Raw genomic sequence first — 17,409 nt, 5'->3', positions numbered from 1 at the left:
ATTAGGGTGCACTGCCTCTATATAAATACACCAGCGCCTCTCAAGCTTCATCTGCTGCCCCAGACATGATCCAGTGCTGGTCTCGGCACACACAGCACTAATAAGGCACCTCAATTTTAACTACAACCATCCTCCCTTTTCTCACCCTATTCCTGCCCCTGGGCCTCACAGACCCCCTACTGATGCCCTTTAATCACAAGAACAGCCGTACAGGGTCCCTCTGCTGCAGAGCTATCCCGAAGAAGGGAGGGGGCAGGGCACTTTAGGCCAGCTTGATTTTGTTTATTGTTGGTTTTCATTTTAACTTCTTTCTCCTTCCCCCTCCCCCCGCCTTTCTGCATTCCTTCTCTCACATTTCACATTGTCTCCAAGGGTTACTGTAGTGGCTCCCAAAGCTCATTCCTGCCAGGAAACTTTCATTTGAAGAGCAGGTACATAAAGTCAGTTGCTCAAACACTTCCCTTTGTTTCCACACGATGGAAGAACCATGTGACATTGGGAGGGGAAAAAAGCCCTGTGCCTTTTGTACGTAAATGCCTTGGATGTGTATTACCCACGGTACATTCTGTTTAGTGCCACAGTGGACTGTTACCTCAGTGCTTTGGGATTTTGAATCCTTTGTGCTGGACGGAGAAAGGTCGACATCGCTTTAAGACACCACTAGGGAAAAAAGCAGAAGACTGAGGTGGGGAGCATTTTGGTTAACCCCTTTCCTGAAACAAAAAGGCATTTCTGCAAAGAGAAGGAGGGGGGGGAATTGCTGAAGTAACCATCTTTGGAGGTGCCTGAGTTAAAAAGAAAAGGCTCACAGAGACCAGGCTTCTGCATCAAGAGGCTGTAAGAGAAACAGCCAATGACAATCAGAATACATACATGAGTGAAAGCACAAAGCAGAACTCCAAAATCCAGCAGCATACAGAATTAAGTCTAGTCCTCAAAAGGATTAAGACCATGCTACCTACCACCACCTTTATCAGCTGCAGTCATTGCTAGCTAGCTCAGCGTGGCTCCTGCAGGAGTATGTGGCTTTCTCCCTCCTCACGAGGGATATAACACACAGCTAGAAAGCTCAGTTACGCTGCAAAATTAACTGTGTCAGAACTGATTTGCTACACAAATGCAATGGGGATGGCTTTTCACCAAGCTGAACATTTTTAACTCTGTCTTCCACTGTGCTATGATGCTACCAATACCCAAATGTTATGGCATCACTCAAAATTGCTGCTAAAATGACCCCATCTGATCCACATGTCAAGACTCGGATACATTTTAACCAGAGATTAGTGTCTAACTGAGGCCAGGCCTATACAAGGAGAAAAGAAAAAAAAATCAATTTAAGATACGCAACTCCAGCTACAAGAATTGCATTGCTGGAGTCCACATTTCTTAATTCAATTTTTGCTGCCATCCCCAAAGCAGGAGGTCAAGAGGAGAAATTCTCCCGTCTACTTCCCTTACTCCTCATGACTGTGAGGAGTTGCGGAATTGACAGTGGCACCCTGATTATTTGATTTAGATTGCACCCCCACTAATCATGCTAAGTCAAACCCCAGAATATCGACCACCAGAATATTGATCTTCTGCTAAATACAGATGTGTGCTGAGATGCTTTAATTCAACTGATTTCTCAATGCAGAAAGGACGCTATACCAGAACTATAGTCTACATATGCACTAAGGAATACTGGTTTTCGTTTATGGTGTGATTAACCTGTGAAATTCGGTGTTACATTGCATCAGTTAGCTCAGCAAGATTCAAGGAAGAATTCAACATCTATATGCATCATGAGAACACTGAGGTAAAAGTGCTTAAATACAATAATGCCCTGAACATATAACACCATGATTTAGGCTTTCTTGTGCCCAGCTACAGCAAAGCATATTATAACTATACAAAGGCTTGAGTAAAGACCTTTCATTAACACAGTTAATTATAGTTTGTTCTCAGTCCTATCTACAGGGAACCAGTTACTGAGATCCAAGAAATTTTTTTTTTTGTGCAGCTGGACAGACTACCCCCACCACCCAATTTTGAATCCTATAAAACATTTTACCCCGCTGAGAAGGAATGTACAGCAAAAAGATGAACACACATTTTATGTGTTTAAGAAAATGAAATCTGAACAATGAACAAATCTCTGAAATTTTGAGGGCCACCTTCTGCGTGTAGCACTGCAGTCCACATTATTTCATTTTCCTCAGTCCATGCACTGGAAAGAGAGCTGCATTCTCTATCACCCTGAGGATTCCAGAGCTAAAATTCTACATTACCTTCCAATCCCAAAACAGTGCTCTGTTTTTTGTTACATGCTAACTTTTTCAAACGTTTCAGGTAGAGCTGGGAGAAAAAAGTCAAATTTGCGATAAAAATACTGTAATTTTTTCCACGAAGACGACCAAAAAAAAAAAAAAAATCACACTTTTTTCCCCCATATTTTGCAACTCGCTCTTGTTTTGAGTCCCTGCTACACTGTATGGAGCAGTAAGACAAACTGAATGGGGTGAACATACCTTCATAGTTCGCCTGAAAGCCTTGCGCGCTGACAGCATAATCACTCACAAGCCACAAAGATAAGACAACTCCAGTACTCACAATAGGAGCAGGTAGCTGGAAACCCGTTAACCTGAAAGACACCAAGAGAAAGGTTAGACTGGCAAATATAGGACTAGCCAACCAGCTAAAACAACTTGTAATTCCAGTGATGGTCACCATCTTGGCTAACATATCAGAGACTTCCAGACCTAAAGACATGAGTCTCTCTACTGTTTGACCTTAAGCAGCAAACCTATTCAACTCATCTGCAACAGACCTATAGCCTCTGTGGGACAGGCACAGATAGGGGCCCCTTACAGGCTTCCTAGTGGATATGACAACTGTTAGTAATTCCTTCATTATCTACATTAACAGCCATTCTGTCTATGTACAGTCAGATTTTATAATTATTTCTTCACTGGGGGGGGGCAGTTTCATGACCAGAGTGCCACCTAATTTTTTTTTCTACCCACAGCCAGAATAAGTTTTGCTGTGTGCACCACCAACGGAAACATGCTGCCGGGCTGTGGGTGCTCTGCTAATCAGCTGGGCAGCACCTGAAACTCTCCTGAGCAGCGTGCTCAGCTTACAGGGAACACCGATCATGATAAAAAAGCACTTTGTACTCTAGAAAGTACAGGGAAGATAATCATTTTCTATTTATCTACCTGGGGCACTTCAAAAGCAGCTTTATACACGTCATAGACACCATACAGAACTGGAAGGGACCTTGAGAGGTCATGGTGTCCAGTCAACCTCCATGTCTGTCTATATGGAAGGTGGAGGATAAGAGCATTTCTCCCATCAACATTCCTTAATGGTTGCCACTCACAAGGAGTTCCAGGGTCGACTTTGACCCTGGGAAGCACCATTTCTCACATGGGCAAAACAAAACCCCGGAAGATTGACCCTCCACAGGTCAATTTCCATGGTAGTATAGACCTAGCCAGAGTCCAAATTCTCATTCCCGATTCTTTTTCTGGCTCATACCATAACCTCAGGCAAGTAACTTAGACTCCTTGCATCTGCTTCCACCACCTGTGAAATGAGAATGATACTCCAACTTCTGCAAGTGCCATGGCTTCATTCATTTGATATTTATAAAATGCAATAAAATCCTTGGCAATAAAGGCACTAGGTAAGTGCCTACAGTGTTAAACCAACAATAGCAAATTAGACTATCAATCTAAAATCACAGAGGATGAGAAGCAACAAAAATGATATTGCCAATTAAAGTCCATGAGGCTGGCTGGATTTAAAAGTTGACCCTTTTACTCTATATATCTACCACACACAAGGCTTGAACTAGCAGGTTTTAGGCAACAGAGCTACCAACTGACCCCAAAAGGAACTCTCATCTTGACCTAGTTAATAAAGACATTAAAAACTAGCTCTTACTTATTATCAGTTGAGTTGAAAATGGTTTACAAAAGGAGTCCAGTGTAATTATCCCCATTTTACATATGGGGAATAGCGGTAGCAGAACAGAGCTAGGACTCAACGCAGAGCTCATGAGTTTCAGTCCAGCTAAGACAGCGAGTTGCCCGAAATGCCTTAGTGGAGATGGCATTTTCAAAAAGTTTTGCAAGGACATTCAGCATGTCTGAGCCAACAGCTCATTAACGAGGATAGGAAGGAGTTTTCCACTATGAGCAATGTGAGATGCCCATTTCAGAGGTTTAATGAAGCAGCTAGCCTCAGTCAGAGACCGGGTACTAGACCAGAGAGATTTACCCAGTGAAGTTCAGTTTGGAAGTTTCTATGATCCTATTTAAAAAACTAAGAATTGTATTCAGAATACGTCCTCTTCCTTGTGTAGCATTAGGTTAGAAAGAGAAAACCTCCATCAGGTGCTCTACACAGCCCCCCCAAATACACTCATGATACCCAGATATGCCTATTTTAAGAGCTCTTTCATATAGAATACACTCACAATCTAAAGTTATATATAGCATCTAATGTATTTAAATGACCCGCATAGCTCCTAAGTATGTCACAGTCTGTTCAACATATTTATCCTCGCAACACCTTCTGAGGCCAGGGAGTGATAATATCTTCATTTTGCAGATAAAGAATTGATGCCTAGAGAAATTCAATGACTTGTCCAAGGTTACAGAGAAAGGTCAGTGGCAGAGCAGGAAAGTGACCCACATTTCCCATGGACCAGATTATTACCTCAGCCTGACAGCAAGTAAAAAACCACTAGGGCTGGATTATTAAAGGAATTTATTGGGAGTTCAGTGACCAATACCTTCCAGCTACAGGTTGAACCTCTCTAATTCAGAACTCTCTCGTCCAGCAAACTCTGTAATCCAGCATGATTTTAGTTGGCCAGTTGACCACTTATGTGTGTGGCCAAGTTTCCTGTGGTCCCATAAAGTTTGTTTACCACCACCAGTCCTCGTTCACAGTGTTCTGTGCTGCTATTTAGATGTAATTTACCACTAAATGTCTTCTAAGAGCACAGTCAGCAGTGGAAGTGCTAGTAACATGCTAGAAAATACTGAACTCCCATGGCCTGGCAAATTCTATTGTCCGGCACTGGTCAGGTACTGAGGCTACCGGATGAGAGAGGTTCAACCTGTACTTGAAAATTTCAATCTTTAAAACCAAGTGCAGGCTTCCTCACCCACCCGCCGCACCCATTTTTTCAATGTGCCTAAATGTTGTGCCAAAAAGGAATGAATTAAGAAATCAGACATGCCCTGCCTGAGAACCTAAAAGGGAAATTCCTCAGTTATCCTTAGAGCTGCTAAATAGGATAGTCAAGTCTTAATGTAAATCATGAAATATCAAAGGGCACAGACTCAAAGTAAAAAAAAAAACAATGCAATTGTCTGCAGTATTTTATGGTAATATTTCTGTGGAACAGAAAAAAAATCAAACTCTGTGTATTTTTAAAGGGTTTCTATCCTTTAACCACACACAGATGGGTAGAAAAGCATGGTGGCTATTTTTAGGGTTAAATAGAAGAGCTCGTTAAAACCACCAAGCACTTCATTTTTCACAATAAAGGCGCATAACAGAAATGTGGAGCAATTTTAATGAAGCCGTGTGTTGCAGAGGACAGACAATTGCTTAAATTCTCCCCTCCCCATGGACCTAGTGTGGCCAAACAGTGGCTCACGAACCAAATGTGGCTCTTTCACAACTAAAGAGCGGCTCACAGAGCCACACACACTGGGTGAGAGTGATCAGCACTTCAGCCCTGGGGTGGGGTAGTAGGATTAGGAGTTTCTGTCCTGCAGAGAGTGGGCTCTAAAGCCTTTAGCCCCATGGTGGAGCGTCGGGGCGTAATCCCTATGCTCTGGCCGGCATTGCACTGTGAGGCAAGTTGTGCGTATCTTGTTGTTCCGAGACTTCTGAAGACTATCATATAGGGTTCAGAGAGTTAGTAACTTCGGCTATTCTCGCTACAGACAGATGGATATTACAGTATCCTGGGAGCAGGGACTGGGACTCTGCACCTTTAGATCCACAATGGTCTGTACCACCTGAGCTGAAGAAGATCACCCCTTAGCTTCCTGCAGTAGTCAGTCTTTTATCTTGCCCAGGGTGCAACACTAGAGGATGCCATCACACAAAGTATTTTACACTGTGTCTACCAAAGGCCCCACAACAAATGAAGATGGCCTTCTCTCGGTGCTCTCTCTCCATCCACACTTGTCTCCATGGTCTGAAAGTTTAGAACAAGCGTGTCCCCCGGGGTCAAAATTCCTTGTCACTATCAGAGGTGCATGGTGCAGACAGAGCTGAAGACTCTTCACTGGGTATGCCAGGTCACATGCCCCCACCTGTTACACCCACCTAGCACCAGCCATCCAGGCCAGTGCTCGAGCTGACTGCTACTATAGCCTATCCTGGTAACAGATAACAACAGGGGAATGTAGACAAGACACGGACTCTCACCACCTCATGTGACACAGACAACTGGGCAGAGCGGGGTGACTCTGGGTCTCATACTACCGTGGGCAGGACCGTTCTTGCTTCTGTTCTGCACTAAAACTAACTGACAAACAAAAGCATTAGGTAAGCCCACCACTGTGCATTGCAAATCTCCAGTCAACCCCAGTAAACATACCAAAAGACAACTGGACTTGCTCCAACCAGCTTCTCCTATTATTACTTCTGATAATGATGATGCAGAGTAACAGCGGCTCGCAGACACTGCCAAATGCCCGTTGCTCCTGTTTTGCAGTAAATGGGGTTTTGGACTGCAGATGTACGAATGCTGGCCTGAGACTGAATTGTCAGCCCACCACAAGGCCAAGGATGGAAAATAGCAGCATATCCAGGAGCACCATGACCCTCAGGGGCAGTCTGAATGCTAATGGTGCAGAAACTTCATGGCACTGCCACTGGGATGGTGTTCTCTGTCCGGTGGAGATGGCTAGAGAAAAGCCTATTACAACACCTGAGTTTGGGCACATGTACGGAATCCCAGAGTGCCTGGATAGCCACAGCTGAGGTCAGCACTTCAGAACCTGTTTGTCTTTCAACAACCATGTAAGGCCCCTGGGAGACAATGGGATTTAAGCGCTATCTTGAATAAGGATATACATACATATCCCACAGAACTGGCAGGGACCTCAAGGGTCATCGAGTCCAATCCCCCACACTCACAGCAGGACCTATCACCATCCCTGACAGATTTCTTTTTTAAAAATCTAACCTGCCCCTTGATAGACCCACTCAAGGCTTGAGCTCACAGCCTCGGGTTTACAAGACCAATGGTCGAACCATTGAGCTAGCCCTGCTTCAAACAGTTGTTGGAGTACTTTCCTGAAGGAGGGCCTTAGACATTAAGAATTGCTGTGTGCATAAAGCACATGACTAGGTCCTGACAGAACCTTGACTGGGTTCCCTGCCCTGCCACAAATTCAGTATCCCAAATGAGGGAACAAAAAGGTGAAGTGACACACCCAAGGTGACAAGGCAATTCAGTAACAAAGCCAGGACCAAAAGCTCAACTGCTGCTTTCCAAACCCTAGCTCTGCCCCCTAGACAACATAGTCTCCCTGGGGGAAGAAAAAAAACAAAACAAAACAAAACAAAACAAAACAAAACAAAAAAAACCCACGTCATTATATGCGTGATAACTCCTGAAACCAAACAAACTGATGGGCAGTAGTTAGGTCACCTAATCCAGCCCCATGATGGCACAAGTTTGCTTTCTACAATATATTTCTTTGAGCACACTAGTATTGTGCCTGTTTGCACACATATTTACCACTTTGCATCACCAATATCTCCTTCTCCACCTTCTGTGTGTCTGTGAGAATATTTCTTTTAAAAGTTTAACACGTCATTGTTCTTTGCTGTGGAACATACAGACACACACACCCATTCCAACACTTGAAGGAGACAACACTCACAGACCTATTATGCCAACATAACACAGCTGCTAGTAAGTGCATTGCATTGCTGTAGGAGCCACTACAAAAAAATACTTTTCAACACCCACACTTCCTCATTCATGTTCCTGTTCACACATCCTTACATAACAAACCCACTCAGAGGGAAGATTTTTTTAAACCACTATGAGCCACTCTTCACTGCAGCAGGAGCGGGTGCAGCTGGTCAGAGAGCCTGCCATTTTTCACCCCATGACCCTCCCCACTATTTGCAAAGACAGCCAGGGCACACTGCCACATTTCATAAGACTGGCATTTCTCTCACCTGTGCCCAAACCAAACTTCTTGAATTTTCTTTGGCTGCCTCTCCTCTTCGACGCTGCTTAGCCAGAGCAGAGGCAACATTTGCTTTGGAAGGTGACAAACACTGGATTTGGGGTGAATTATTATTAGATTAAGACTTGCTTTGGAACGGAGAGCAACTAAAGACAAGATGACACTTCAGGAGGAGAAGCTATACAGCCATAGGATGCTCTCTGTTCTATGCTAGATACTACAATGATGAGAATAAGCCTTGGAGTAGAGTGTTTCAGCAAAGTGAGTAATATCCATCGTATCCGGTGCCTTCTCGTAACCTTTCCCACGGGGAAACCTGCTGGGGCATTGGAGTGTTTTGACTTCTTTAAACCCACTCCCTTAGTTTTTTTCATTACAGGACCTAGCTCTTACACAGCACTTGTCATGATAGGTCCCAAAGAGCCATATAAAAGTGATCACTATCACAGGGAAACAGACAAAGTGACTTGCCAAGATCACTCAGCAAGGCAGTGGCAGAGCTGGGAATAGAACCGTGATCTCCAGTATCTAAGCACAGTACACTATGCATTACAGTGAACAGCAAAGTCAAAGCGCATTCAGGAGAGCAGAGTGGTGAGGCTGGGGAAGTGGAGGTCTTTGTTACACATGGAGTTTATTTTACAGTCTCACACCAGAATGTCTGTGAATTTCTGTCACCTGCACACAGCAAGTTTTACTCTTGCATTGGTCAGCTCTACTGGGCCTGAGGAACAGAGATGTCAACCTCAGTCCTTTCAAATGTGTCTGTCTCCCCACAATGCATGCTACCCATTTCCAGGGTGTCATATGTGAACATGGCATGTCACACAACATGGGCTCCATTTTGGAACAGAGGTGCCATAATTAAAAGTGCACATTCCTTTTTCTGATACGCTTCCCAGCATCATCTTGTGTTGCAATCAAAAAATGTCATGGCAGCTGGCAATCCAACATCCTCTGTAGCACAAATGGAAGAGAAACGCCTCCAAACCTCTGCACATATGCCGCTAATAAAAACCTATTGGACTGCATCATTTAACCCAGCTTTAAATTACACCACACCATGCTTCAGTGATTTTTACCCCTGCATGCAATTAAAAGATGCCCATTAAAGAAAATTTCTGTTCAAATTAACCGCTCTTACTTTTAACCATATGCTGCTAATATGATTAACCTAACTTATCTTCTTGTCTGATGCATCACCCTATGGAAAAAATCAAGCTAAGTCAGCTGGAACCAGCTATGTTCAAAACATCAATGGGAAGAAAGAGAAGAGGGTGAGAATATTAGGGAACATAATGTGTAAAGATTAATTAATATCTGAACTCTTTCTTCAGGTTAGGCAAAGGCATTTGAAACTTATGGGCTGGATCCCAACATAAATGGTATCAGTAAAAAGGCACCTGTTGATGTCAAATGAACAAGGAGTCCTTTTGAACATTAAAGACTAACAGATTTGCTTGGGCATAAGGTTTCGTGGACAAAGACCCACTTTGTCAAATGCATCTTATGCCTAAATAAATCTGTTAGTATCTAAGGTGCCATAGGACTCTTCCTTGCTTTTGTGGATGTAAACTAACAAGACTATGCTTCTAAAGTCCCCTGACATCAACAGTATCAGGTTCTGCAAGTCGGATTCAACAAAGATTTTAACTTACTGTGCACGTGTAACCCACACACCTATGTGTGGTTAACTGTCTCCGGTCATGGTACCTAGATCACGTCACAGAGAAAGAATAAGTGTCCGTTACAGCCATAAGGGCCAGCCGCCAGCCAGATTAAAAGGCTTGGCAGGCCAGATCCAGCTCATGGGCCATATCTTGTCTGCCCCTGCTCTAGGCACAAGGATACTCATGGTTATAAAAAGAAGCAAACCAACAGTTCTTAAACCAGCCCACTAAAAGGGTGTGAAGGTCACTGTATCTCATTGGGGCTCTCTCCATGCCACCCTCCACCAGCCAGGCCTGTCCTGTATCCTCCCACCACAACTAACGTCAGCAAATGGTGCATCTCTGATTGCCTGGCTCAATTCCTATATTGCCTGCAAAATAACTAGGTAACAGCCACCTTGAAAGGACCAATCTTCTACCTTCTGTTCAGCTGGGGATGAGAGAGAGTGCTGTCCTACAGAGACAGCAGCTACACTGTATGTATTTCACACACACGCCTACTGTTTTCCCGCTTCGAGGTTTTTTCAGTAGCTCTGCCTCCAAATTTATTTTCCCCCTCCTACTGCTCCTTTAATTTTTAATAAAATAGCGAATTACAGTCAGAAATGTTAGTTGGACTTTTTGATATTGGCAGAAACATAACTGATATTTTAAACATCCTCATTAATCAGCAAAGAAAATGAACTGTGTATAAACCGCGGATAAAGCTGCAGTGCGGTGTATCTTGGAACGCTTAAAGGCCAGCGCTGACTGTAAGGCAAGACTCACCAATGCTTATTTAGATGGCTGTCCTTTAATCTGGAGTCCCTGTAAGACAAGAATGGTGCTCCAGGCCAGGAAAACTCAACCCATTTAAAACGATGTTGTAATGACATACAAGAGGCACAGTTTCAGTTCAAGTCCTGGGGGCCATTTGTCTTCATGCAATGGCTTTTGTTCTATGTTCTTGTGATTAAACGGCCCCCCACCACCACCACCTTCACGGTGCTAAGACAAACGAAATCTATAGGAAGCAAAATGGCCAGCGTGCTATTGGGTTTTAGCAGAACAGAGTGATGGAGATGTTTTGAAGGCTCTGACCTGGCAGAGTGCAAAGTTACATTTCTGCTTTGCTTTAACCCAGACATACTTCCACAAGGCTGTTCGTGTCCTTACATGCTTAAGCACTGTGGAGGATCAGCACCAAAGTGCTCAGCACCTTGACAAATCAAGCCCTGAGGCTGTCAGATTTTCAAGACACTCTTTGGTTCTGGTAAGTGGGGAGGTAAGGAACAGGCTGAAAAACAGAACAGAGCATACTCCTGACAAGCACATAAAAGCAACAAAGCTTTGTCAGATGTATAAAGTGGGTTTCAGCCCAGGAAAGCTTATGCCCAAGTAATTTTGTTAGTCACTGAGGTGCCACAGGACTCCTCATTGTTGGTGCTGAAACAGACTAACATGGCTGCTAGCCCCCCCCGAAACTTACGAACAACATTGGAGGGAGAACGCAATTCCTCAGCAAACAAGAATTTACCTTAAACTGATTCTGTGCCAGTCTGCCCAGTCATTGGGTCTGTCCTCAAACACACAAGGATCAGGTTTTAAGGCATAAGATAAGCCCACTCTCAGTGCCCATTAATTACACTAGAGTATGCATTGAACCTCTCTCATCCAGCAACCTTGGGACTTGACCGGTACTGAATGTGGGAATTTGCCAAACCATGGGATTTCAATATTGTCTAACACATTACCAACACCAATTATCTTCCACTGCTTACAGGGCTCTTAGAAGATATTTAGTAGTAAATTACAGCTAAATAACTGCACAGAACACTGAGTGCCAGAACTGTTGGTTGTAAACCAACTTTATGGGACAACAGGAAACCTGGCCACACACATGGTAAGTGATGGCTTATTAAAATCATGCCAGATTACAGATGTTGCTGGATAAGAGAGTTCTGGATTAGAGAGGTTCAACCTGTGCCACCTGCAGGCTCCAACCCAGGTCAGAGGCCCATTGGGCTGGACATAGTAAACAAACCCTAAAATATAGACCTTGCCCCAAACAACATTACAATCTGAAAAGACAAAGAATAGGAGAAAGGAAAAATTAAATATCCCCATTTTATAAGTGGGGAACTGATGGAGAAACTAAGTGACAGGCCCAAGATTACATGGGGGTCCATGAGGGAATTTGCTGTTGATTTAACATGGAAGGCACTCAGCTATTACAGTTCAGACTCACTGCCATGGTACCTCCTGTGGGCCAGTCTGGGAAATAGCTCTCTGGCCTCTGCCGGTAAATGTCTTTTCTGTTCACACCTGCTTCCTGTCTCCACCACTTGTCAGGCTCCACATCCCTCCTAGACTGCAGTGCCCCTTAGCCTACTGCCCTCTGGGTGGTACCCACAGCCAGGCTCCTCCCCTCATCGGCACCCCAATTACCCTTAATTACCATGGCTCAGTGATCTATCACGGATTGTCATCAAACCGAAGTCTGAACTGGCCACTCATCATTGGCCACAGTGAGGGGGCTAGAGGTGAGCTGGATCTGCTGCCTATTCCTGCTCTGTCTGCTTCTCTGCAGCCCTAGTTTCACCATGGGCCCACAGCCTGGGATTAATCAGGCCAGAGCTCTCCTGGCTCACCCCACCTTTCCCCGTCGTTGTTCTGCCCAAGATACGCCTGCTAGCCGGGAGCTAGGTCCCTCTTCTTCCACAGGCAGAGCAAGAGTGACTTCCTCCTGCCCAGGAGCCCTTGTTATAGGCCCGAGCTGAGCCCTGATTGGGCACCTCAAGCCCTCTCCTGATTGGCTTCCAGCCTCAGCCCTCTCCCAGAGCTGTTAACCCTTTTCACCCCAGTGCGAGGCAACTAACCCATCACAGACGCGTAGTAGATAAAATCCTAAAATTAGTCCCTAGTGATATATATGTGTTAATTCTATGCCCAAAACGTACATTCCACCCAAAAGAGAATGCATCACTAGGATGATGGAGATTACCTTGGCTCATTCGCATGATTTATGATCAAAATCAAGCTGCTTTTATTTTCAAGTCAAGCCACAAATAGATCCCTGGACAAACACCTTCAATCATATGCACACAGCAAGCCAGCAGCACCAACAGTTCTTGTGCATTCACTCTTCACACTTCAGAGCACAACTCGACTCTCCTCTGCTGCCAACCAAAGCCAAGGATCCTATTTTATTCCATGACACTTTATAATCACTCTGTCTCCCCAGCTGGTTCATAATTAAGTTGTTTTTAAATAAAAGCATCAATTCGTTCCCTGCTTGCTCTGAATGTGCTTACTATATATTTATCTTAAGAGGACAGAAATAGGAATTAAGAAATCAAGTATCTTTCTCTGCCCCTTACAATCACTCCCCCATAATCAGTCTTTGCTAGTACAATATGTCCACTCTGGTGTTTACAACAATACAAGGGAAATCGGTGAGGTCTACAAAAGTTGACCAACTGAATTACCGCAAGCATTTGGTCAATTTGACCTGATGAAAGGGGATTTGATGACAGAACAGCCGCTGTAAGTTCAACAGATAGAAAACCAGTGCTGCCCAACATTACACCCACGGGCGGGATAATTTTGTGTGTGCACCGATGCATGCGTGAATGTGCACCACCAACAGAAAAACCTAGCTATAGGTGCTCTGGTAATCAGCTGGGTGGAGCTAGATTTTCTCCTGAGTAGATGCACAAGTGCACAGCTTACAGGGAACACTGGTGCTATCTATACCTAGGACTTCTTGTTATTCCTAATTCTGTTGCTTACTGACCTTAGGGAAACTGAGGCAGAGAGCAGTAAAAATAAATAAATATATATAGAGATAGATACAGACCTCATAGAGCTGGAAGGGACCTTGGGAGGTCACCAAGTCCAGTCCCCTGTCCTCTTGGCAAGACCAAGCACCATCCCTTCCCCACCCCCTGCCATTTGCCCCAGATCCCTAAATGGCCCCCTCATGGATTGAACTCACAACCCTAGGTTGAGCAGGCCAATGCTCAAACCACTGAGCTCTCCCTCCCCTCCAAGATTATGGATGAGCTCCTGGTCAGAATCTTCAAACATCGGGCCTAAAGTGCTCTTGAAAAATTAGAAGACCCCCTAACTATGTGTCCATTTTGAATGTTATAATCATATCAACTTGGAGATCTTGTTACATTCTGAATGGGCCTGTAAGTGAACACTTCTCTCCAGCAGACTCTGCACTGAACTGTTGCATAACAAAGCAATAGTGTATTTGCAGCACCAGCATTCCCTGTAAGCTCAGCACTATGGGCAACCAGTCAAGAGAGATTCAGGCACTGCCCAGCTGATTAGCAAAGCCCCCACAGCAGGCAGGATATGTTTCTATTGGCTGTGCACATCCACACATGCCTTGGTGCACATACATTTTATCGCAGCCATGGATGGAAAAAATTAGAGGGAACACTGTGCAGCACTAAAGCCAATGATGTCCTGTGCCAGAAAAAGAGCATCCCAGTTTCCCAGTGCTGGAATCTTCTCTTATTCGTTCTAATCACAGAGGGCAGGAAAAGATGTGGGGTGAGGGCAGAGAAATCCATATTCAATTAGGTTTCTGCAAGATGGACAAAAACATATTACAGCCTTGATTCAGGAAAACCTCTCAAATGCATGCATCATTCTCACCGATTTCATTGCACCATAAGCACATGTTTAAGCACTGTTTGTGAATTGCAGAAGTGCAAGGGACTTCGTGAACATTGCGGTACAAGTGGAACCTCCCTAAGCCAGAATGCTCTCATCCAGCAACAGCCGACATCCTGCATGATTTTAGTTAGCCAGGCATCCATTTATCATGGGTGTAGCCAAGTTTCCTGTGGTCCCATAAAGTTTGTTTCCAGCCACCAGTCCTGGCTCTCCCTGTTCTGTGCTGTTATTTAGCTGTAATTTACTACTAACTGTCTTCTAAGAGCCCAGTTAGCAATGGAAGTGTTGGTAACGTGCTAGACAATATTGACCTCCAGTGATTTGGCAAATTCTCTCATCTGGCACCAGGCAAGTCCCAAGTGTGCTGGACAAGAGGTTCAGCCTGTATAATTTTGACACTAGAAAGAACATCTCAATACAGAGCACTGCAGAGTGGCTAGAGCAGAAAGAAGGTACAAAGTCACTCATAATAACGAGAAAGCTCCATCTGCTATTGAAACAGACTTTAGGAAAACAGCCCTATACAGCTTAACTTCTGTACCAGAAAAGATAATGGAGCAAATAATTAAGGAATCGATTTGCAAACAAGAAGAAGATAATAGTGTGATAAGTAACATCAGCATAGATTTGTCAAGAACAAATCATATCAAACCAACCAGATAGCTTTCTTTGACAGAGTAACAAGCTGGTGGATAAGGGGGAAGCAGTAGATCTGGTTTATCTAGACTTCGTTAAGGCATTTGATACAGCCTTGCATGATCCCCTCATTAATAAAGCAGGGAAATACAACCTAAATGGAGCTACTATAATGGTAGGTACATAACTGGTTGGATAACCATTCCAAGGGAGTAGTTAGCAATGGTTCCCAGTCATGCTGGAAGGTCACGAATGAGGTTCTGCAGGAATCAGACTTCTGCATCCAGTTTGGTTCAATATTTCCAACAATGATTCAGATAATGTCATAGAGAGTACACTTATGTAATTTGTGGATGATAAGCTGGGAGGAGTTGCACGTGCTTCGGAGGATTCGATTCAAAGTGATCTGGACAAACTGGAGAAATGGTCTGAAGTAAACAGGATGAAATTCACTGCAAATACAAAATACTCTACTTAAGAAGGAGAAATCAGCTGCATGCATACAAAATGGGAAGTGACTGCCGAGGAAGGAGTATTGCAAAAAGGGATCTAGGGGTTGTATTAAAACACACAAGTGAAATATGAGTAAACAGCGAGACACTGCTACAAAAAAAGCAAACCTCGTTCTGGAGTGTTAGAAGCAGGACATGAGAAGTAACTCCTTGATGCTCTACTCTGTGGTTATTAAGCCTTGAGTGGAGTATTGTGTCCATTTCCGGGCACTACATTGCAGCAAAGATGTGGACAAATTGGAGAAAGTCCAGAGAATAACAAAAACAATTAAAGGTCTAGCAAATATGACCTGTGTGGGAAGATAGAAAACTGGGTTTCTTTAGGCTGGGAGAGAGAAAACTGAGGACATAATAGCTCTCAAGTACCTAAAAAGATTACTACAAGCAAGAGGGAGAAAAATATTCTCCTTAACATCTGATGAAAGAACAAGAAGCAACGCACTTTAAATTGCAGCAAGGCAGTTTTTGGTTGGACATTAGGAAATACTTCTTAACAGTCTGGGTAGTTAAACATTGGCATAAAGTGCATAGTGAGGCTGTTGAATCTCCATCATTGGGAGGTTTTTTAAGAGTAGTTTATGCACACCCAGAGTCAGGGATGGTCTAGAGACTTTGGGTGGTGCTTGGTCCTGCCAGTAGTGCAAAGAACTGATTCTGATGAGTTATTTCAGGGCATCCTTATAAAGGGTCAGATGTAAAATTCAGCACAATGCACAGGGTGTCCCCATATACCTGACCACTTTAGACAGCACATTAGTATGGGGGGGGGGAAAAAGATCACTGTAGAAAACATCAGCTCTACAAAAAACAAAACTAAACTAAACAAAAAAAAAGATTAATCTATACAAGGGGCCATAATAAATAAAGCACGGCCCAGAGAGTCCACCAGTTTGAAACTATCGAAGGTCTGTCAAGCAAGTAAAACTATTACTAGGCATGGTCTTAAAATAGGAGAAAAAATTATCCAAAAATTCTCAAAATCAATTTCTTCAACACTATGAACATTCAAAATTCTTCATCTGGCTCTCGCTGTCACCTGCAGATGGTTTCTCGGCAGTTGCTGTGAAATTCATTGTGGTTTCTGGCCAGTTCTGAGCAGATGGGTATTCACATTTAAAAAAAAAAAATCATACCATGACAATTAGCATCTCCGTAGAGCAGAATCCGAAGGAATGCCAAGAACTGAATAGGCTGCGGAGGCTGTGCTGTCCTCTCTTACCTCCAGTGAGAGCTGAGACAAGCTTCCAGGAGAGTCTAAATGAAATCAACATCACTGATGTTCTTTCCACACTTGCACAGTAAATAGTCTCCTTGGGGGAGCTGTGTCAGTCTGTAGCTTCACCAAAAAAAAAACAAGTATTGTAGTCCCGTAGCACCTTAAGCACTAACAAATTTAAAACTCATTACCTAATAAATAAAGGTGTTAGTCTTTAAGGTGCTACAGGACGGCTTGTTTTCCATACTTGTTCAGCGGTTATAGACCTGAGTGTTACAAGCTAACTTTGTGCTGGTCCCGGATGCTAACCAAAAAGTTGGCACCCACAGCTGAAGATAACTTTCTATTGACTAACAAGATCTTCCTCCTGTACCAGCTATCTTACATTTAGCTCCTCTCAAAGAACTAGTTTTAAGTCAACCTTGCATAACCCACTGAGAAAGGAAAAGTGACATCTTCTCTACAGCCTTAACTAAGGGCTA

At 43.7% G+C, this 17,409-nt stretch overlaps 1 protein-coding gene across 1 annotated transcript in view; it reads right to left on the bottom strand.

The window, feature by feature from the left end:
* The window catches only part of CSMD2 (CUB and Sushi multiple domains 2), a 575,415-nt gene that overhangs the window by 483,428 nt on the left and 74,578 nt on the right, over nt 1–17,409 (bottom strand). Inside the window, exon 3 of the mRNA XM_074976068.1 lies at nt 2,511–2,623. Within this exon, the coding sequence (XP_074832169.1) occupies nt 2,511–2,623 (113 nt within the window). The remainder of the gene's footprint in view (nt 1–2,510; nt 2,624–17,409) is intronic.

The sequence above is a fragment of the Carettochelys insculpta genome, chromosome 24, assembly GCF_033958435.1.
Source record: "Carettochelys insculpta isolate YL-2023 chromosome 24, ASM3395843v1, whole genome shotgun sequence".
Lineage (NCBI taxonomy): Eukaryota > Metazoa > Chordata > Testudines > Carettochelyidae > Carettochelys > Carettochelys insculpta.
The sequence above is the reverse complement of the archived record's forward strand: the minus strand, read 5'-3'. Positions and strand labels throughout refer to the sequence as shown.